This window comes from Typopeltis vanoorti, chromosome 5, assembly GCF_054136105.1.
Source record: "Typopeltis vanoorti isolate ZY-2024b chromosome 5, IOZ_Tvanoo_1.0, whole genome shotgun sequence".
NCBI classification, from domain to species: Eukaryota; Metazoa; Arthropoda; class Arachnida; order Uropygi; family Thelyphonidae; genus Typopeltis; species Typopeltis vanoorti.
Window position 1 is genome coordinate 130,037,222 of NC_143553.1, and position 22,333 is coordinate 130,059,554.

Consider the following 22,333-nt stretch of genomic DNA (forward strand, 5'->3'; position numbering starts at 1 on the left):
AGCAATATCATTATGTAGCCATTACCTTTATCCAATTCTGCTGTCACATTTATTATAAAATGTGACTTAGTTACTAAGACAGGACCTACCCTTCACAAAACCATGCTGCCCACAATTGAGTATTGCATCCCTATCCACCTACTGCTGTATTTTATCTTTCACTAACTTTTGCAATACTTTAACAACTCCTCCTGATATATTAATAGGTCTGTAGTTTGTTACTTCTGTCTTAGAGCCACCTTTATGGAATGGTACTATCTTACTCTCTTTCTGCTCCCTTAGACATATGAAAGAACTTAATTCAATTAAGTTCTTTCATATGTTCAAATAAAGTTACAGTTCTCTAACTGCCACCCAACAGTTTAAACATCTAATCATATTACCTCTCCTTCTCCTCCTCCTATTGACCAAAACCTGCAGTTTTGGTCGATACATGTCCTCAGTCTATTCTCATAGCCAACATTGTACAGTCCTGATATTTTTGTTATTCACCTTTGCACCCTCTCCTAGGTTTTCTTTTTATTACACAGCTTCACTTGCAGTCTGGGTCATTATCTGATATTATTTTTAGCGAATGGATGCTTGATCGAGACAATTGGATAAAATCTTGTTCAATCTCTGAGATGGAAACTCTTCATTAGAATTAGCATTTTCTTGTCAGATTTTGTTCTGTTAATTCTCATTTCCTCATTCATGAGAGTCTCTAAGCCAGATGTTCTTAACCTTTTCGAAGTCACGAAAAACTTTTGATTATAAGAAAAATCTGGAGAACACCAAAAGCATTAGTCATACAACTAACAGTAAAAATATACATGGACTTCCCTTTTATAAAAATGGAACTTATTTTAATGCAATACTTGAGTTTGTTGGCTTTTGCTGATTTCAGCAATATAAGGTCTAACATGCAACATAGCTACCCTCATCTCTTTGTCTATATTAGTAAGTCTTTCACACTTTTTAGATTTCATATTTTCCCACTAATTATCATTCGCCCACTAGGTGTGGGCGAAGAAATCTGGTTAGTATCACTGTATCATCAGCGTAGAGGGCCAAGATATATGACATTGGGTTGTGTGGAATATCTGCCATAAATATCAAGAACAGAATTGGAGCCAGTAAAGATCCTTGCATACATTTATGCAGGTCAAGATAAATGGAACTATAGATATAGTTCCGTTTATCTTGACCTGCATAAATCTGTTGCTGAGGTATGATTGGATCAACTGTACTATCTGTAGCGGGATGTGAAAGGCGATGAGCTTGTGGAGCAGACTATAATGCCACACTTTATTAAAGTCCTTGGCCATGTCCAGAAAGACAGCTCCAGTAAGTTGATGCCAATTGTAGCCTGTGATAATATATTCAGTTAGTCTATGATCTGTTGAGTGGTGCTGTGATGTTGACGGAATCCAAATTGTTCATTTGGAAGGATATTCAGCTTATTTACTGTGGATTGGAGCCTGGTGAGAATGACCATCTCGGCAATCTTTCCCAGGTTTGAAATCAGGCTAATGGGATGATAATTTTGTGGTAGATGTGGGTCTTTGCCTGGTTTATGAATGGGGATTATATAAGCAGTTTTCCACAGGGAAGGGAAATATTGGAATCTAATGATCACGTTGATTATGTTGGTACAGTGCACAATGGCTCTGCAGGGTAGTAGTTTAATGACTTTATTGGTGATGCCATCTGGACCAGGAGCTTTTTTGTGTTAATGTTCTCAATGATCTCGTAGATTTCTGCTGGTGAACGATTTGATTAGTACAGGCATCAGGAAGTTTTAGTAGGTGTCTGACATGATGATGAATTTTACACAAGTGGTTAAAATTTAAGTAAGTTTTCATAAATAGGTTGACACTGCCCTTCTAAATTTTTTGCAATGGTTTCTGCCTTCTCTGCATCCGTGTGCACAAGGCCCCGGTCCAATTGTAGAGGAGAGAAGAGTTTTTTTTTTGTTTCTGAGATTCCTCAAGAGTACCCAAATAGAGTGATCTGCAGGTGAGAAGGAAGCCAACTTATCCTCCCACAGCCAATCCCTGTGGGCTTTGAGGGCATCTCTCGCATCTCCATTTAATCTGTTGAGGATTCTTTTGTCTTGAGGCATGCGAGTATTGTGAAATCTTTTTCTAGCTTTGTTTTTATCTCTGATCAGGTTCATAATATCCTCCGGTAACCGATTGTTGTGGAATGAGTTGTGTCAGATGTAACTGCCGTTATGGCTGCATTCATTTGCTGAGTAAAATTTTTGACTGCTGTTTCAATTTCTTGCTTTGACTTTATAGGAGGAACAGGGCTAATGAACTCCGGGAGTGTATTTGCTAATTTTTCCCAGGATATGAATGTGTGTGTGTGTGTGGGGGGGGAGACAGGTTGTGTTGCGTTCCCAGCTGTAATAGCACTGGATCGGGGTCTGATGACAGCTCATTTAATGTTCTTAAATTATATTAAAATTCAACATTTTGCCGGATGGCTATATCCAATATGTCAGCAGTGCCATTCAGGCTGTGGTGAGTAGGTTCAGTGGGGCCTGCGACGACAGCGCAATTGAATCTTGTGTAGTTGGCAAGGATGCATCCATTGTTGTTTGTGGTTCTACAATTCCATGCCGGGTGTTTGGAGTTTAAGGCCCCAGTAATAATGATGGGCTCTCTAGCATCTAGGATGGCATCCAGATCAGTGTGCATTGGTGTTTTTTGCAGTGGGTTGTATGCAGCATAAATTCTCAGTCTGCAGCCGAGCTAGTAAGAACCTCCACGCCAGTAACCTCGAGATTAGTGGTTGGGGGTTGTTTACTATGGTGTTGGATATAATTTTTAATGAAGATTGCAGTGCCATCACCTCTGTAATTTAGCCTGTCAGTTCTGTAGAGGTGATATCCCCTAATTTTGGGGCTGTCCGATGGCCTCAGGTGTGTTTCACTTATCAAAAGAACATCTGACTGAAGTCTCTGGGTGAACTCTTGGAGCTCCATAATCTTGTGTTTGAGGCCATTGGCATTCCACACCACAATCTGTAGAGAGTCTGGAGTTAGTTTATTCCTGTTCATCAATAAGTGCTGAGAGGATTGATTGTGTTTCATATAGTAATCTTTTTTTTAGCAGCTGGTGAAGAATTGGACCTGCTGAAATCCTGTAGTATATTTGCCAGGGAGGCAGTAATGACAGTAGTCAGGTTTGACTGGGGTGCTGATTGATTCTGATTCGCAAACCTTCATTGTTATTTTGGCATAGGCCACGTCCGCATAGGTCCTTGCCTGCTGTTGGTAGCTTGTTCTCTTAGGGGCCTCAAATTACAGTGGTGGGACTTCTGACATATATTGTTGAACACTGTGGTGCCAGAGGTGTAGGTGTTCGTGAGCTGATAGAGGCGGAGGATTGTTTGTTTGTTTCAGATCTTCTGTTATTCGGGTATTGAATACATCCTTTATAGTTAGCTGGGTGAGGGTCACCACAGTTTGCACAACTAGTCATGGTGGTTTTTCACCAAATATATAATTGGTAGCATAGCCAAGTGAAAAAAACTTCCATCAACTATCTCTAATCCAGAGAATTTTAATAATACGGTGTGAGACTGTGCAACTGGTATATGGTGATATGACTAATGCATTACTACCACCTTAGTATCACCACCTCTGGGTCTGGCTCCCACTGACAAGACCTCAATAAAGGTCGAAACCAGTCTGGGTAGTGACCCTTCCCTTAATGCATAGCATTATACATATCTGTAAGGAGATGTGCTTTGCATTATGGGATACTAAGGCTGGTGATCAGAACTTATACCACCTTTACCACGAGTTGCCCCAGTCCTGAAAATACTTCAGGTGCAAACTTCATTTGCTTACACTTGGATAAAGGATTAAACCAAATATATAATTGGTTGTTGTTTGGAAAGTTTATTGGTAACTTTCTCAACATCATCTGACATATCTTTAATTTTATTTTTTATTGTATCGTCTTTGTATGAGGAATTTTCATGATTTTTCTTTTTTTGCTTTGTCGCCAAACATAAGGTTTACTATTTCACAACATGCCAGTAAAATAAGAGACTCTGCTATAGTATGTGGTTTTAATTTTACAGCAATTAATTCAGCTATCTCATATGATGCAAGTTGTGCCTTATCGGAAATTTTAACATTCTTTTAAAAATATTTTTTTAACCGTGTCATGTGACATCTTTCACTGGTGGAACACTTGTAACCAGTTTGCAGAATATGAGTGTTCCGGGGAACACCGGTTGAGAACCACTGCTCTAAGCTATCCAATAATGCCTGAATGTCTAAGATTGTCAGCTGCTGTGAAAGGCAAGTATGCAGTTGGTGGAAGATATTGAAGAAGGCGGAAGAGAAATTTTGGGGCCAAATTGCTAGAATTGCCGGCCTGGTTGGCTGAGTGGTTAGTGTATCTGCTCTCCAGCCAGAAGGCTGTGGGTTCGAATCCTGCTGTGGGCATGGATGTTTGTGATTGTCTGTGAAAGTACTAGTGGTGGTAGTCGGCAGTAGATGGCATTGGTGTTAGATGAAGGTTGGTGGAGTAGTGAGACGAAGAGTTGTAGAGCAGATGCCCTCCCTCGATGAATCTTTGGACTCCCTGGAGGTGTGATGTAATAATAATAATTATGAGGATAGTGCATTGGATTTTGGCAGTGATGAGAAAAAAACATATATTTATCAGAAAAAAGTTGTAGTTTCACTGTTCAAGGCCACAATCAGGCCATGTAGAGTAGAACCATGTATCCTGATTTGATAACCTGGTTTTCAAGGAAATGAAGCAATTTTGGAAAGAGTCCAGAAATGATTGACAAGATGTTTATGGTCTTTGGAATGTTGTATGCTTAGAAAAAAGATTGATGGTATGCCAGCTGCAGAACTTCATGGATAGGAGGTAGAGGAGTGATACGATCATAACTATCCTTTCACTCCTAAGCTAAAGAGTTTATACTAGATTTATTTAGAGAGATTTTTCACGTAGTATTTTAGTATTTAGAAACACGTAGTATTTCACATAGTTTTCATATTTTTCACATAGGTTGAAGTAATGCAGAAATCATATTTCTTATATACAAGTAAAAAAGGTGCAACAACTTATTAAAATACTCTAGATTAGAGCTAGTTGCTGAAAGTTTTTTCGCTTGGAAGTAAATTAAATTAAAGATGCCAAGAAATTCTATTCTTATTTGATCCTTTATCCAAGTGTAAGCAAACAAAGTTTGTGTATGAAATATCTTCACGCCTTCACAAATGTGAGCAAACTTTGTAAAGAATTAAACAAGAATATAATTTCTTGTCATCTTTAATTTAACTTATAATCAAGTGAAAAACTTTCAACTACTAGCACTAATCCAGAGTATTTTAATTTTATTTATTTATTCGTATGGAGTTTCCTCCCTTTTTCTCCCCCATCCCTATTGGGGTAAGTTGAGCCCCCCTCATGGGGAGTTAAGTATTTATGGCCGTAGATCTGTGTGTGTGTGTGTTCACGGGGCCGGTTTGCCTGCTTGCAGGATGAAAGAGCCAGCTAAACTGGTGGAAAAACCCTACTGCCCGCATCCAAGACCGGCTAATTTGGCTATGGCTGAGGAAGATCCTCAAATTCCTCACGTCTTCGATGGGAATCGAACCTGGGACACTCCTTCCCCAGTCATATGGTTGCGAAGCGCACAGCCACTAGGCTAACCATGCAGACAGTATTTTAATAATAAGGCATTACACCTTTTCACTACTTGTATATGGGAAATATAATTTCTGCATTACTTCAACCTTGGTATCTCTTCTGGTTATGGCTCCCATGACCTCAATAAAGTTCAAATTTAGTCTGGGCAGTGGTCCTCATAATGCATAGCATTATACACACCTGAAAGTATGTGTGCTTTGCATTATGGCAAATAACTAAAGCAATTAATGTGAGGTCATTAACCTGTATATACTAGGCTACTTCTATATACAGGCTAATAAAGGTACTTAACATATAAACTTTGCCTACACTTGGATAAAGGATTAAACAAGAACAGAATTTCTTGGTATCTTTAATTGTTATTAATATCTGACCACCGTTGAGTTGAACGACTCATTGCGGGAAGTCTGTACTCTCTCTCGTGCCAAAAGATCATCGACTTATGCCTTGAATCCATTCTGTTTTCATGCTAGCCACTCTTAAGCAATGCATTCCACTCACCAATTACTCTCTATGTATTACATCTCAATTACTCCCCTTCCTTATATGGCTTCCATGGTTAGCCTCAAGTTCTACTCTTGCCTCTCTCTCTAATCTATGTAATATCTTCTCCACATTAATCTGGTAACAGTCTCTCACCAACTTATGTCTCAATCATATTCTCTCTTCTTCTTCTATTCACAAGGCTCTGTAAGTTACATTCCCTCAATTCCTCCTCATATCCGACATTCCATAGACCTAACACTAACTTAGGTCTATGGAATGTCGAATGTGGATCCTCTCCAATACATCCTCATCCCCCTGAAAACTAGGTGACCAAATATGTGCACAATAGTCTATATGTGGCCTGATCAAAACCTTATACAGGGAAACCACAACTGCTTTGCATCTGCATGTCAATGTCCTCATTATTACCATAATCTGTTAGGATGTTCTTACAATTTTAGCAGTGCAACCCCTAAATTTCAAGTCTCTGTCCACCGTCGCTCCAAGATCTCTCATTTCCTACTTTAGTATTTCTCCATTAATTGTATACTCTGCATACCAAACCTTGCATTTCATGACCTTGCATTTTGCAACATTAAACTGATAGCTTCAATCATCTGCCCACTCACATAGCCTATTCAGATGCTCCTGCAAGGCTACAACATCTGCTCTGTCTCATAATCCTTCCCAACTCTGCATCATTGGCAATCAGCTGCACTTTTCCAGTTAAGCTGGTTCCAATATCATTAACATACAAGTTAAACAATAATGGTCCCAAACAGATCCTTATGGCGAAAGTTTATTTTTCACTTGGTTAGACTATAATAAATTTAGTTTAATCCTTTATCCAAGTGTAAACAAACAAAGTTTGCACCTGAAAATATCTTCAGGATTGAGGTAAGGTAGTACAACACCGGGAAACTCGCAGCAAAGGTGGATCAGGCTCTCAACTCCTTGTCTCAGCATCTCCCATAATGCACAGCACATCTCCTTGCGGACATGTATACTGCTGTGCATTAAGGGGCGGGGGCACTACCCACACCGGTTTCGACCTTTATTGAGGTCTCGTCAGTGGGAGCCAGGCCCAGAGTGGAGATACTAAGGCAGAAGCAATAGGAGAGGTCATCTAAGGTATGCCACCTTATTATTAAATTACTCGGGATTTAGAGAAAGATGTTGAAAGTTTATTTTTCACTTGGTTAGACTATAATAAATTTAGTTTAATCCTTTATTCAAGTGTGAGCAAACAAAGTTTGTGCCTGAAAATATCTTCAGGACTGAGGTAAGGTAGTATAACACCGGCAACTCGCAACAAAGGTGGATCAGGCTCTCAACTCCTTGTCTCAGTATCTCCCATAATGCACAGCACATCTCCTCAAACTTTATTTGCTTACATTTGGATAAAGGATTAAACTAAATTTATTATAGTCTAACCAAGTGAAAAATAAACTTTCAACATCTTTCTCTAAATCTAGAGTAATTTAATAATAAGGTGGCACACCTTTTGGCAACTCCTATAGGTAAGGATGACTTCTCCTTTTGATTCTGCCTTAGTATCTCCACTCTGGGCCTGGTTCCCACTGACGAGACCTCAATAAAGGTCGAAACCGGTGTGGGTAGTGCCCCCCCCCCTTAATGCATAGCAGTATACATGTCCGCAAGGAGATGTGTTGTTAATTATGGGAGATGCTGAGACAAGGAGTTGAGAGCCTGATCCACCTTTGCTGCGAGTTGCCGACTGTTGTGCTACCTTACCTCAGTCCTGAAGATATTTTCAGGTGCAAACTTTGTTTGCTCACACTTGGATAAAGGATTAAACTAAATTTATTATAGATCCTTATGGCACTCCACTAGTGACTTTCCTCTTCTTGGATACCACTAGGTACAACCTGCTGATACCTGTTTGACAGCCGATCAGCTATCCAGTTATCTAATCCCATCTGTTTCAGTTTAACTGCTAGCTACTAATTCACTCAGTAAAGGCAGTCTTTGATAATTGTTTCAGAGAACCAGGTGGATTGCGTTCTGCAAAATAATGTTTTGATATTGGTCTTGTGGATGGGTTATGGCTCAAGCCTGTGGATATATCTGCTAGTATAGATAAAATACAATGAAATGCAAAGCTCAGAATCTGGTGATTTAAAGAGGAGAAAGCAGCTGGTTTTCGAAATTTTTTGTAAATATAATTTTGTAATATAATTTTTTGTAAAATAGTTGTAATTCAGCAAGGAAAGTCTTGTAAAATAGAAAATATCTTTTTAAAGAAGTAGGATAGTGGAGGACCATTTTTTTTTTTTTTTTTTTTCTCCAGATGCTGTGAAGTAATTGTCACATGTAGAAGAAATGGATTAAATAATTATTTTGTCTTAAATTTTTCTGGTTTAAGTAAGATAACTAACATGTATAACAAAGTCTGAGGTACTGATCTTCTACTGCATTTGTCAGTTACAACTTGAATCATTTGGGATGTTATTTTTGAGGCAATATAGTCCATATGAAAATTAAAATGGTGTTATTCACAGACTTTTTGAAGTAATAGCTAAATTATTAATTGTACCTTTGCTAGTGTTCATATATAAGTTTTTCTTTTATTTGTTACAGCATCTGATGATGCCTCATGAAAATGATGGTGATATATAAACTTTATTATTTATTACTTCTGTTAAACAGTGATTAATTTTCAATGTTTGATACCCACCTTATTATTTTTGTATGTATAATTCCATGCACATAATCCTTCATATCAATGCTTTTAGTTCATCATTTAGGGGATAGAAAGTAAAAATGTTTTTGCTTAGAAAAATGTATTTAACATAGTAATGTATATATTATATTAACATGCATATATGTTAGTGCGTTAAACACATATACATGTATGCATGTTAAATATATGTTAATTTATTTATTTATTCTTATTGCAAAAAGAATACAGAACAGCTACAGGTTAGTGTCCAGTCTGGAAAGCCAATCCAAGGCCTCATCTGTCATCACCTAGTGGATGTCCTGTGGACCACCACCGTGAAATTGGTGCCTTGGGCAGTCGTTCACAATATGAGTAATCGTCTGAGCCACGGGAGAACAATCACAATAAGGGTGGTCTAACAGCCCCCATTTATGTATTGGATTGACAAATAAGTTTGTTCGGTTTTTCAGAGTGGAATGAAACACATTTTATTTAATATATATAATACATACTAGTTAGTTATATATATATATATTGACCCTCTTTATCAGTGACCTCTTGCCATCTGTCCACCAACTTCATTATACCGCATTCATAAAACTAATGAAGTTTACCGGCAGAAAACTGATCCAGGTGTCTTTTGACAGCCTCCTCATTAGTGAAGGTTTTCCTGTTCAGAGAATTCTGCAACGATCGGAATAAGTGGTAATTGGAAGGTGCCAGGTCTGGTGAATACGGAGGATGCAGCAAAACATCCCAGCCAAGACATAACAATTTACTCCAGGTTGTTAACGATGTGTGTGTGTGGGGGGGGGGAGGTCCTGGTGTTGGCATGGTGAAAGACAACTCCTTTCTGATTTGCCAATTCAGGACATTTTGTGCTAATTGCACTGGCAAGTCGCGTTAACTGTGAGCAATAGACAGTTGAATCAATCGTTCTGCCTGACGGTAACAGCTTAGTGGACAACACCTTTATAATCCCACAACACAGAGAGCATGATCTTCTTTGGGTGCAATACCACTTTCAAGGTTGTTTGCGGCAGTTCGCTCTTGTGGCCCCATGATCTTTTACGTGCGACGTTATTGTACACGACCCGTTTTTCATCTCCCATAATCATCTGCTTCAAAAATGGGTCCTTTTCTTGACGACCCATGTTTGAAGATGGATGGATATGTGATCAGTCATATTAGCCTCAGTCAATTCATGCGGCACCCAAACATTGAGTTTTGAAACATATCCCAGCTTGTGCAAATGGTTTTCAACGCTTATGTGGGATATGTTCAGTACTGCAGCAATCTCCCGTACTGTTTGTGACGGATTTTTGTAGATGATCTTCACAACACTCGAATCAATCTAGGTCGGGCATCCGGTGCATAACTGATGTCGAAATCTCCAGAATGGAATTTGGCAAACCACTTTTGGCATATGCGTTCTGTTAAGGCACCATGCCCATATACGCTGCATATTTTTTTGATGGGCCTTTGCAGCTCATTTGCCTTTTTTGAAATAAAAAAGCAAAATATGCCGGTAATGTACGTTATTTCCTTCCATTTCTAAAAATATGTTACACAACTGCTGTAGGCCGAACGAAAATTCACTGCAAGGTTATGTGAAATGTCGCCTTTCAACTGCTCAATAGCGTTGTGCAGTAGCGCAACAATAGCAACAGGCAAAGCGGCGTAAACTTGTACTAACGCATAAACCGAATGAACTTGTTTGCCAATCCAATAGTAGGTAGCCACATCTGCCCTGGTTAGTTCTCATCCTGTTGATTGATGGCCAAATCTTCCTAGGAAGAGTAAAACCAGGCTGCAGAGCACAGGGATCTTCTACCAGGAAGCCGTTTGTTGGGAGATTGTTGGATCAGTATCCTCTCCGCATGTCAGGTGTTGTTGATGGCAGAGCAGTGAAGAGAGTTTGTCCATGGACCAGAAAGGCTTTCTAGATTTTAGGCAAAGACTAGGTGGATTTATGAGAGTCTGGTGCAGGGGCAGGAGTGGGTTGTTCATTGCTTTATTAAATTCTTTAATTGAGGCTGGTCTTCTCCATATGTTTGGTGGAGCAATGTTAGATAGGACAGGCAGCCAGGAGAGAGGGGTGCTTCTCACTGTCCCACTAATTGTGTGCATGGTTGAGTTTAGCTGGGTGTCTAGTGCACTTCTTTCCCAGACAGGGGCACAATATTCTGCTGCTGCAGAGAATGTGTGGGCTAGTACAGATGACCTTAGGACTTCTGCACCACACCTCCAGGTTGTTCCAGCAAGCCTTGAAATGATATTATTTCTCGTTTTAATTTTGTTGGACAGGTTGGTGATGTGCCTTTTATAGGTTAGGCTTCTGTCCAGGCTCACTTCAAGGTATTTCAGGTGAGGTTCTACCATTTTTCCACAGAAAGAAAGGTTGATGTGTTGATTCGCCTCTGCATTGTTCAGGTGAAATACTGTGGACACAGTTTTTGTTGGATATATGTTAATATATGTTAATAATATGTTAACATAATATATTGTATCTATTAGTTTTACATGCGTTTTTTCCCTCCCTCTTACAGGGGGCTGCAACAGCTTGTTGTAAAATATCACAGTTGGAGGAATTTAGACGAGCCAATGTTGTGAAAGTTAATCCAGACAAACCTCAAGAACATGCTCGATTTCTAACTTTAGAGGTATTTATAGTATTATATTGCAAATTATGATATCTGATAGCACAGTTATGTTATTAACATAATTTCTATGGAATTTATCAACTTTGCTTTTGAGCAGGAGGGGGGAATCATTATTGAAATACACTGATATCCTTCTTACCATGTATTTATATATGTTATCTAATTGTTTGTGTGCCACAGCATTCTTCTCACTGTCTTCCTGCATAACTCCCATATGGACCTTATGAAACTTTAGGAAGTTCTTCAGAATTTCCATATAAAAGTTCTGAAGCTTTCCTTTCAGATATACCACTGCCAGTTATTCTCTTAATGACTCTGATTCTAATTCTTCCATACTCTTTCAGGTTACTTTTGGTCTCTCTTCACAAACATTTTCCATAATCTGATATCTTTTTTCAACATGATCCTGTGTTCTGTCCACCATCTCTAGATCTTGAGAATGCAATTTTTATTATTTTATTTTTTTACTAGATAACACATGAAATACTGGCAAGACCAAGAGCAATAAATACACATACCAACCAATCACTCAACAATCTAATTTTTTGTGTATTTCTAAATTAATTATATAATGTTGGAGGTTTAATGGATTTTTTACAACACTCAGAAAGGATTAAAAAGAATTTAATACTTCCTATATTTCGTCCTAGTGATTAGGACGAAATATAGGAAGTATTAAATTCTTTTTAATCCTTTCTGAGTGTTGTAAAAAATCCATTAAACCTCCAACATTATGTCTTCACAGCACTTAAGCCTCTATACACGTAAATTAATTATAGTGAAAGGCAAATCATTCTTAGAAGGAAGGTAAGAAATTTCAGATATACTTATTGATGATAATCTCATCTCATAGTAACTGTTTAAATATTTTTATATTTAGAATACATAAAAAACATGCAAGGTAACTTTTGAAATTTTTTTTTTTTTTTTTTTTTTTTTTTTTTTTTTTTTTAATTGGGATTGCTTATAGGTTGAAGCTAGATAACTGGAAGCAAATATCTACACAAATCTAATGAATATGGAGAAACAAGGGCTTCTGACCCAACATTCACTCTTCACCTCCTTGAGATACACCCTATTAATAAGTATTTCCACTTGGATACTGGTTGAATGAGGATAGATTAACAATTTCAGACTTAACCAACACTACAGTAGTCTGTGTTAATTGAAATCAAAATGCATAATGAAAACTAATGATCGGATAAATAAGACTTTCCACTATTTTTGTCAGAAAACAGAGTAAAAATTTAAAACTTAACTTCTGCATCATTACATTCCTCATTAAATTGACATGCATGTGTTTTTGTTCTGTGACTTTTTAAGTATCTAGAAAAAGCAAAGCATGCAATCACAGATATGCATGCACTCTGTCTTACTGCAAAGCATTTCTGAGTGATGATTTTTATCTAGATTAGCTCAGCACATTTCCAGGAAAACTGTGTGTGGTCTTATGAAATAAGCAAGGAAAGAAACAGTTTATTTTTGTGTCAGAAACATGATGTGCTCTATGCTGTTCTGTGCTTAACAATCTTTTAAATTTTTATCATACAGTAAAAAATTATTGGAACATCTTCATACCTGAGCAGCTTTCCATGCATTCAAGGGAAGGGTCACTACTTTGCATAATGCATAACATTATACATGTCTGCAAGGAGATGTGCTTTGCATTATGGGATACTAAGGCAAGTGATGTGAAATCATACCACCTTTACTTTGAGTTGCCCTAGTCCTGAAAATACTTCAGGTGCAAACTTTGTTTGCTTACACTTGGATAAAGGATTAAACCAAGTACATAATTTCTTGGCATCTTTAATTTATAGTATAACCAAGTGAAAAAAACTTCCAACAATAAATTATTTGCCATGAAATTGTATTCTTGTTTAATCCTCTAAGTGTAAACAAACAGTTTGCACATGAAGTATCTTCACGCTTAGGCTAATTGTATACAGATGCTGATTTCATATGAGTTGCTCATAATGCAAAGTACCCTTCCTTTTGGACATGCATAATGCTATACATTAAGGGAAGATCACTATCCAGACCAGTTTTGACCTTGATTGAGATCCTGCTAAAGTGTAGGAGATACCTCTCCAAAAACTCTGCGTGATCTATAAGATCATTCTAAATCTCACTGAATGACCCAAAAAGATCACTAAACTTATCAATTCTGACCTGAATCACTCCAGGACAGGATACTCAGCAGTCGCTCCACTAAGTGACAGGCAAAAACCTACCACCAAGGAGAACCACCCTACTCCCAAGGAAGCAAGCAAGCCCATAGATGAACATTATTAAAACATCATCAGTTTTAGTCAGACCTAGGAAGATACAAAGATTGAATTAATGCAGAAGTCATATATTTTCCATATATAATTAGTAAAAAAAGGTGTATGATGCTATTATTAAAATATTCTGGCAGTTGTAGAAAGTTTTTTTTTTCCCACTTACACATAAAGTAAATTATACTTTGTATTCAACCTTTGTATATTTCTGAGTCCAGCTCCCACTGATGAGTCCTTCGTAAAGGTCAAAACTGATTTGGATAGTGACCTCCTTTAATGTATAGCATTATGCATATCCGAAAGGAAGTGTGCTTTGCATTATGGGTTACTAAGTCAAATGATGTGAAGTCATCAGCCTCAATATATGAATATAGTTTGACTACAGATGAGAGAACCCTTGACACTTTTGTGTATGGAAGAAGGCGAATTCATTCTGATAATATGGTAATCAGTCCGTCTCATGGGATGAGATTGCCCACTTTTTGAAGATCATGGAATTCATTTGCCCATGGTAATATCTAGTTGTCGAATTGGCTTTGTATATTAGCACATTGGAAAATTAGATTTTCTTATATGAACAAACTAGTTTTTAAAGTGGTACCTATTTTACTTGTATAACAGTTGGAAAATTTTACGTATAGTATTAACAAAATTTTTAAAAAAATTATAAAATAAAAAAATAAGCAAAATTTATTTTTAAGAAAGTTTTGTATAAAAAAATAATTATACAGAAATTTTTTCAAATGCACTGAGCTATTCTAAAATTGCAGTTGAGAGAACTCAGACACTTTAATGCCCTAAACTGATTAATTATTTAGGATTTGTTGTGACTCTTTAACAAAACAATGCATAAAATCACCATCACTTTCATTTACATTAATCACCAAATCTTTGCATCCCCATTACGTTGTGATGATGAATGAAATTCTTCACTTCTGTCCAAACATTACTCAATAGCATTAATATCACAATGATATTGTGGTAGTCTTCTCAAAGCTAGGAATCCATGCTCTTTGAGCATCGTGTTGAATTTAAATAGTTTAGTTTTGGGCGAGTTTCTTTTGACCAAGTTGGGTATTTTAATTTTTTGCATATCTGTGAAATGAGAAATGTTATTTGCAGAGAGCCAATTCATGACAACATGCTTCCTATTAGAACAATTTGGAACTTTGTTTAATTGAATGGAGTGTTATATAGAGCATTATCCATCATAACAACTGCATTTTTAGGAAGGTTTGGAATCGGTTTTTCTTCTGCCCGCTTTTAAAAGATCATGGAATTCATTTGCCCATGGTAATCTCTAGTTGTTGAATTGGCTTTGTAAAGTAAATTTGAATTTGGTAAAAAAAAAAAAAACATTTCTCCACTTGCACACAACATTATTATGTGCCATGGGGTATTTCTGGTTTGAAACACACTCTATTCTTCTTTAGATTGCCAACATTTTCCTAAATTACTGTCAATCCAAGTTTCATCTAGATACACAATCAGTCTTTTCTCCTCTTGAAATGTATTGCACTCAAACACTGTACTCTAGATAAAACTGTCACTATGCTCCATGATAAGTTTCCTTTTATTTTGTAGCTTTTTTGAAACAACATCTGATTTCATGAAGTATTTCCTTTAAAGTTTCTCTTTTACAAGGAAAATTAATTTTTTCTTTCAGCACAGAAATCAATTTAAGAACAGTTGGCACATTTTTGTCAACTGTGTAAAATTCGTGAATAGTTCTTATAATGTCTACATCAAAATCATTCAAAGCTATGTTTTCGATGGTTTTGTTTCTCTGGTGATTTTAGGAGATTTAAATTTTGGCTTATCTTCACCTTTTGATTCCTTATGAATTCTTTTAACAGTTGACTCCAGTACCTAGCATGTTTAGTGGCCTGAGAAATTGGAACAAGGAGATTGCCTTCTAACAATTCTTTTTCGCAGAATGTCAGCACATTATGTGATATTCTTTTGTAAGTGCTAGTGAAAGGTTTAATATCAGAAGTTGTTGATGGTACTAGATCCATCATACAAATAAATACAAAAAAAAAACAGTTTAAAAAAAGTTGCAACAAAAATCAAGCTAGTACAGTGACAGACAAGAAAGTATGTGATTTCGCATGTTGGTGACAAATCGTACATCCCTTAATCCTTTCTCCCCTTCAACATGAATTGACTCTTCTTGGCACTCTGCCAGCTATGGTTCTCTCAACTGTGAGCAGACTGTAGCTTGGTCATGGAGATACTTTACACGCAAACTCGACTTAGTTTGCTTATATTTGGATGAAGGATTACTTTTTTTAGCAAGTATAATTTACTTTATGATGAAGTGGAAAACATTTTTACAACTGTCTCTGATTCAATTTATGGCCATAATTCAGAAATATAATTAAGTTTCTACAAAATTCCATGCAACTGCAAACTATCCTGTTATGGATATTTAGGATGTTGTTAGTGTTTGAAAAAAAAAAAAAAAGGAACACTAAAGACATAATTTTTAATGATTATTATTATTGTATGGGTACATCTATGCAGTCTGAAGACTCATCACAGGGAACCTAATCTATCCACATAATCTATCATACCTCTCCTTGAAAACATTAACAGACAGAGCACTCAAAACTGACTCTGGAAACCCATTCCACTCATTCACAACTCTCCAAGCAAAAAATCTAGTCCTCGCACTCCTGCTAACCACACCTTTATTCAACTTCTAGGGATGACCTCTTGTTCTGGTCCCTATAGTCAAGTGCTGAAACATTTCCCTTGCGTCAGTCCTATAAAACTCTTTAAGCAACTTAAATGTTTCCATCATATCCTCTCTTTTTCCCCATATCAACAAACTTCTGCAATCCACACACCCACAGTCTATCCTCATAAGGAACATTCCACAGGCCACTCACCATCTTCGTTAACTCACCTCTGAATCCACTCCACTGCTTCCTCATCCCAAGAAACCCAGGTGACTAGACTTGAACATAGTAATCCAGATATGGGTGTATCAAGGCCATATAAAGAGGAATAACAACTTATCTCTACTTGTTAATGTGTTCTTCAATAGCCATTTAATCTTATGGGTTACCTTAGCAATATGTCCTCTAAACTTTAACTCTTTGTCTACCACCACCCCTAAATATCTAGCTTCATCTACTTCCTGGAGTGCAGTGCCATCAATGTGATGCACGGCTTGTAATCTATTTTTCCCAAAATGCATAAGTTTACATTTCTCCACATTAAACTGACACCTGTTATCTTTTGCCTGTACTGACAGATAATTTAATCGTCCTGCAAGCTCTCCACGTTGCCTTGATTAACTATTACTCTACCTAATTTTGCATCATCAGCAAACAACTGAACATTTCCTTTCAGATTATTTCCTATATCATTTATGCACAAATTAAACTGCAATGGTCCCAGCACTGAACCTTGCGGCACACCACTAGTTACCTGTTTTCGCCTTGATTCTTCCCCTTCATATACCACTTTTTGATATCTGTCCAGCATCCACCATCTTATCCATTTAATCAGTGTCATGTCCATCTCCCATTTGTTCTAATTTGCGTAACAGAGTTCCATGCGGTATTCTGTCAAATGCCTTTGCAAAATCCAACAGAATCATCGTGTAGCCCATTTCCTTTATCCAAATCAGCTGTTACTCTATTATAAAAAGTTAGTAAATTACTAAGGCTTGATTGAACTCTCACAAAGCCATGTTGATCCTCATACAGTATCATATTTTTACGTATCCATTCTTGATTCTCTTTTTGGCCAATTTTGCTAGTACTTCACCATGCCTGAGATACTGATTAGTCTCATTTGCTACTGCAGTCTTAGAACCTTTCTTATGCAAGGGAATTATTTTGTCTTCTTTCTACACCTTTAGAACTTTACCAGAGCTTTATGGACAGCCTTATGAGGATAGTGCAGAACATCAGTAGAGTGGAAGTGAAGGAAGCCATAAAGAGGATGAATAATGGAAAATTGGTGGGCCTGACAAGATTCCAGTTGAGGCATGGAACACACTGGGGGAAGAGGGAATTGACCTACTGTGGGACCTGTTCATAAAAGTTTGCCAACAGGAAAATATACCCAAAGGAGTGGAGGGAAGGTACTCTTCACAAGGGTAAAGGGGATGCACAAGATTGTAAGAATTACAGAGGAATAAAGTTGATGTCCCACACAATTAAAATCCTAGAAAGGGTTCTTGATGGCAGACTGAGGAAGGAGGTGGAGATTGCAAAGGAGAGCAATTTGGCTTCATGCCTGGTCGATCGCCGACAGATGCTATGTTTGGGTTATGATGATGGAAAATTTTCTGGAAAAACAACAGGAGCTACATTTGGGGTTTATTGATCTGGAGAAAGCGTATGATAGAGTGCCAAGGCAAGAAGTCTGGAGGTGTTTGAGGGAGAAGAAGGTACTGGAGAAATATGTCAGGTTGGTGCAGCAAATGTGAAGACGAGTTCGGACCTGCCTGGGAGAGACAGTGACAGTTGGCTTGTATTAAGTCCATTCCTCTTCAATATTGTGATGGAGAAGGTGACAGAAGATGCACCTTGGACAATGTTGTATGCAGATGACATTGTGCTGTGTGCAGAATCAAGAGAAGAAGTGACAACTAAACTGGAAAGATGGAGGAAAGTACTGGAAGAGCGAGAGAGTTATGGCTGGAGTGCTTTGCGATAAGAAGGTGCCGATCAATCTAAAAGGCAAAAATCTACAGGACTGTAGTGAGACCAGCTATGACGTATGCTATGGAAACTGTGGCCCTGAGGAAAATAACCAGCAGAGTGGAGGTAGCAGAGATGAGAATGCTTAAGTGGATGCACGGTGTGACCAGAAAGGATTGTTTGAGAAATGACTACATAAGAGGAACAGTGAAAGTTACAAACTTAGGAGCAAAGATACAGGAGTCAAAGTTGAGATGGTTTGGCCGTGTGATGAGGAGGGAGGATGAGTATGTGGGAAGAAAGGTCATGCAGATTGATGTGCAGGGGAAGAGGAAGCATGGGTGGCCAAAGAAGAGATGGAGGGAACTGGTGGAGGAGTACTTGAGGATGACTCTCCTCCACATCCTCCAGCCCAAGACAGGAGGATGTGGAGGAGGAACAGCAACCTTACTTAAGTGGGACAAGCTGCAGAAAAAGAAGACTTTAAGTGCCTAGTTAGAGGCATTGCCAGTTCCTTTGCATATTCTTGCAAAACCCCAGCTGATATCCCACAGCTGTATTTACATTGAGATTCTGTTATATCCTAAGAACCTCCAATTCATCTACCTCTGTTCCAACATCAGCATCTGTCACATATGTTAAAGCATTAACCTCACCAGGATGATACACCCTTGTAAATTGGTCAGTCAGTAACTTAACTATGGTTGAGTTATTAAGGTTGATCTTGCATAGTCATTGTTCCTCTTACTTGCCACATAATGAAAGAACTCTTTGGGATTTCCTTTGGCCCGCTTGGCCAAATTCTTCTCATAATCTGAATTTGCCCTCCTTATCATGCTGGTCATCTTTCTTGCCTGAGCCTTGTACTGTTCATGAGTTTGCTGGTCATCTTTCTCTTCATATACCCTCCACAGCATTTTCTTCTGCAGCTACTGTGTGATTAACCCTCCTTACCTTAGGTATACCACTTAATATTATTTCCTCTAGATGACCCTTAACTATCTCTCAATCACTACTAACATCCTTATCCTGCAGTGTTTTATGCCATGGCACAGATTTAAGCTTCACCCTAAACTTTTCATAATCACCTGCTTTGTGGTTCCACATATACCCTTTCTTGACAAAATATTCCTAATGTTTTACAGTCTTCCAAGTCAAGACTGCATGGTCACTTTCAACTGGAGGCAAGGTGGCAACCTTGGTTATGGATAACTCTTCTGATCCTATGACCATGTCCAATACTCTCCCACCCCATAGTCCCTCTCTATCACATGCTGCCATAGTTCTAGATCAGTTCTAGTTTTGGTTTTGGAAACCCTGAACAGATAGCAAGGGTTAGAAAAACCACCTTACTACACAAAAATGTATGCATTGAATTCACCATAGCACTGATTAACACATCTAACCTGTACACATACAAATATAGTTTCTTGATGTTTCCAGAATTTGGGCAACTGTTACTGCTCTTTCCCAGAAGCATCTAACAAATCTGGAGGCTAACAAATAGCAATATCTGGAGCCAGACCAGTTAGGATACAGTCACATTTTCTCAATCATTAAAATCCCTAATTGTGTATAATGCCATTATTTTTGCTGTGATTTGTTTTAGTATTACTTTCATAAGATGAATACAATGAATGTATTGTACACAAACATTAAATCAACATGTCTAACAGCTAACACTTAAGCATTCAGTTGCACTAACAAATGTTACATATCATAAATATTGTTTTTAATTATGAATTCACCATAATTTTACAAACAGGCTCATAAAACACTCCTGGTTCCAACACCTCGTTTGAGGTCTGGATTGTTTAACAAAATAGTTCCTTCTTCAAACAGCAAGAAAGACATACGGATTTGTTCAACATCACAGGTAAATTATGTATGCATCATGTTGAAATTATTTTTGATTATGAGATCTTAAAGAATTCATGTAAAATATATACATTCTTCTCTTTCAGGGCATAAAAGATTACAGCATTCCTCTTGATTTAGATGCCAAAGTAACAGTTGATTTGATTATAATTGGCTCTGTGGCAGTGTCAAGAGCAGGTAGTTATCTTTTATATATATATATATATATATATATATATATATATATATATATATGCGCATACACAGACACAATAAACCCTCGATTTAATGGACAAAATTTCCAGTAAGTATGTAACAGTTGTAACATATGTAAAAGTAACAGTTGATTTCATTATAATTGGCTCTGTGGCAGTGTCAAGATTAGGTAGTTATCTTTTATATATATATATATATACACACACACACACACACACACACAACACACACAAACATAGAATAAACCCTCGATTTAACGGACAAAATTTCCGGTACGTATGTAACAGTTTTAACATATGTAAAAGTAACAGTTGATTTGATTATAATTGGCTCTGTGGCAGTGTCAAGAGCAGGTAGTTATCTTACACACACACACACACACACACACACACACACACACACACAGTAAAGCCTCGATTTAATGGGAAAAATTTCTGGTCTATATGTCACATGAAAATTAACATCCTGTTAATTTTAAAATGCTTTTAACCAAGATTTGCTTATAATTAAATTAATAGGTTATTTTTGTTATTAATTTCCTGTTATTTTTAACAAATTTTGGCAAATAGGCCATCATATGTTGGAAAAACACTGTAGTAATTTAGCCGACATAAATGAGTCACCGCTCATAAAACATGTTTGGCAAATGATTAGGACATGATCACACCAATCGCACTGTAATTGGCTCTTTTGTTGCGTGGTTTGACTTTCTGCGGCAGTTTTATTACACACTTTTTATAATTTTAGGGAGTTAATTGTAAAAAAACAGCAGAATTCAAAAGTTCAAAAAAACTTGATAGTTTTTTGGAACTTTTTTCAAAAAACTATCAAGTTTAGCAGGATTACCTAAACCAAGCGCCCCAACATTGAACATTAACTTATCTAAAAGTGTATAAAACGGGTTTTTTGTTATTACAATGCTAATATTGATAAAATTGCAGTATAATGTTACAGATATTTTTATTTTAAAAAATTCGGGATTTAGTGGACACCCTTTAGCCCCTATTAGTCCGTTAAATTGAGGGTTTACTGTATATATAAAAAAACAACACACATCTACAGCCTCTCCTGATTTTTGACCTATGTTCCACTTTTCCAATTGGCACACATTCCTCTGAATTTTTAAAATTTTCTAATTTGAAATTTTAAGAGTGCTGCAATTGCATCTGTGCTATTAAATTTTTAATATTTCGTTATCTAGGGCTGCAGAAATACTAAAAACTGTTGCTGTCTATTAACACATTAATTGTTTTGCTTATTTGACGTAACTGAATGTTCCCCCTCCCTATCTAAATTCAATTCAGTTACGTACTGCAGTAGTAATCTTAATATATTGGGTTGGCAAATAAGTTCGTTCGGTTTTTCAGAGTCGAATGAAACACATTTTATTTAATATATATAATACATACTAGTCAGTTATATATTGACTCTCTTTATCAATGACCTCTTGCCATCTGTCTACCAACTTCTTTATGCCACGTTCATAAAACTCCTGAGGTTTACTGGCGAAAAACTGATCCTGGCACCTTTGCTCCTCATTAGCGAAGGTGCCAGGTCCGGTGAAAACAGAGGATGCGGCAAAACATCCCAGCTAAGACATAACAATTTACTCCGGGTTGTTAATGATGTGTGGGGTCTGGCGTTGGCATGGTGAAAGACAACTCCTTTCCGATTTGCCAATTCAGGACGTTTTGTGCTAATTGCATGGGCCAGGAACGTTAACTGTGAGCAGTAGACAGTTGAATCGATCGTTCTGCCTGATGGTAACACCTCGTAGTGACAACACCTTTAGAATCCCACCACATAGAGAGAGAGC

The 22,333-nt window shown here is 37.4% G+C and overlaps 1 protein-coding gene across 2 annotated transcripts in view; it reads left to right on the top strand.

The window, feature by feature from the left end:
* lost (methenyltetrahydrofolate synthase domain-containing protein lost) overlaps positions 1–22,333 on the top strand; it is a 67,480-nt gene that overhangs the window by 11,760 nt on the left and 33,387 nt on the right. The window contains exons 2-4 of one of the 2 annotated variants that reach the window (XM_090392724.1): positions 11,388–11,501; positions 20,210–20,320; positions 20,409–20,499. In XM_090392724.1, coding sequence (XP_090248850.1) covers positions 11,388–11,501; positions 20,210–20,320; positions 20,409–20,499 — 316 coding nt within the window. The remainder of the gene's footprint in view (positions 1–11,387; positions 11,502–20,209; positions 20,321–20,408; positions 20,500–22,333) is intronic. The other variant, XM_090392725.1, reaches the window with a different exon arrangement.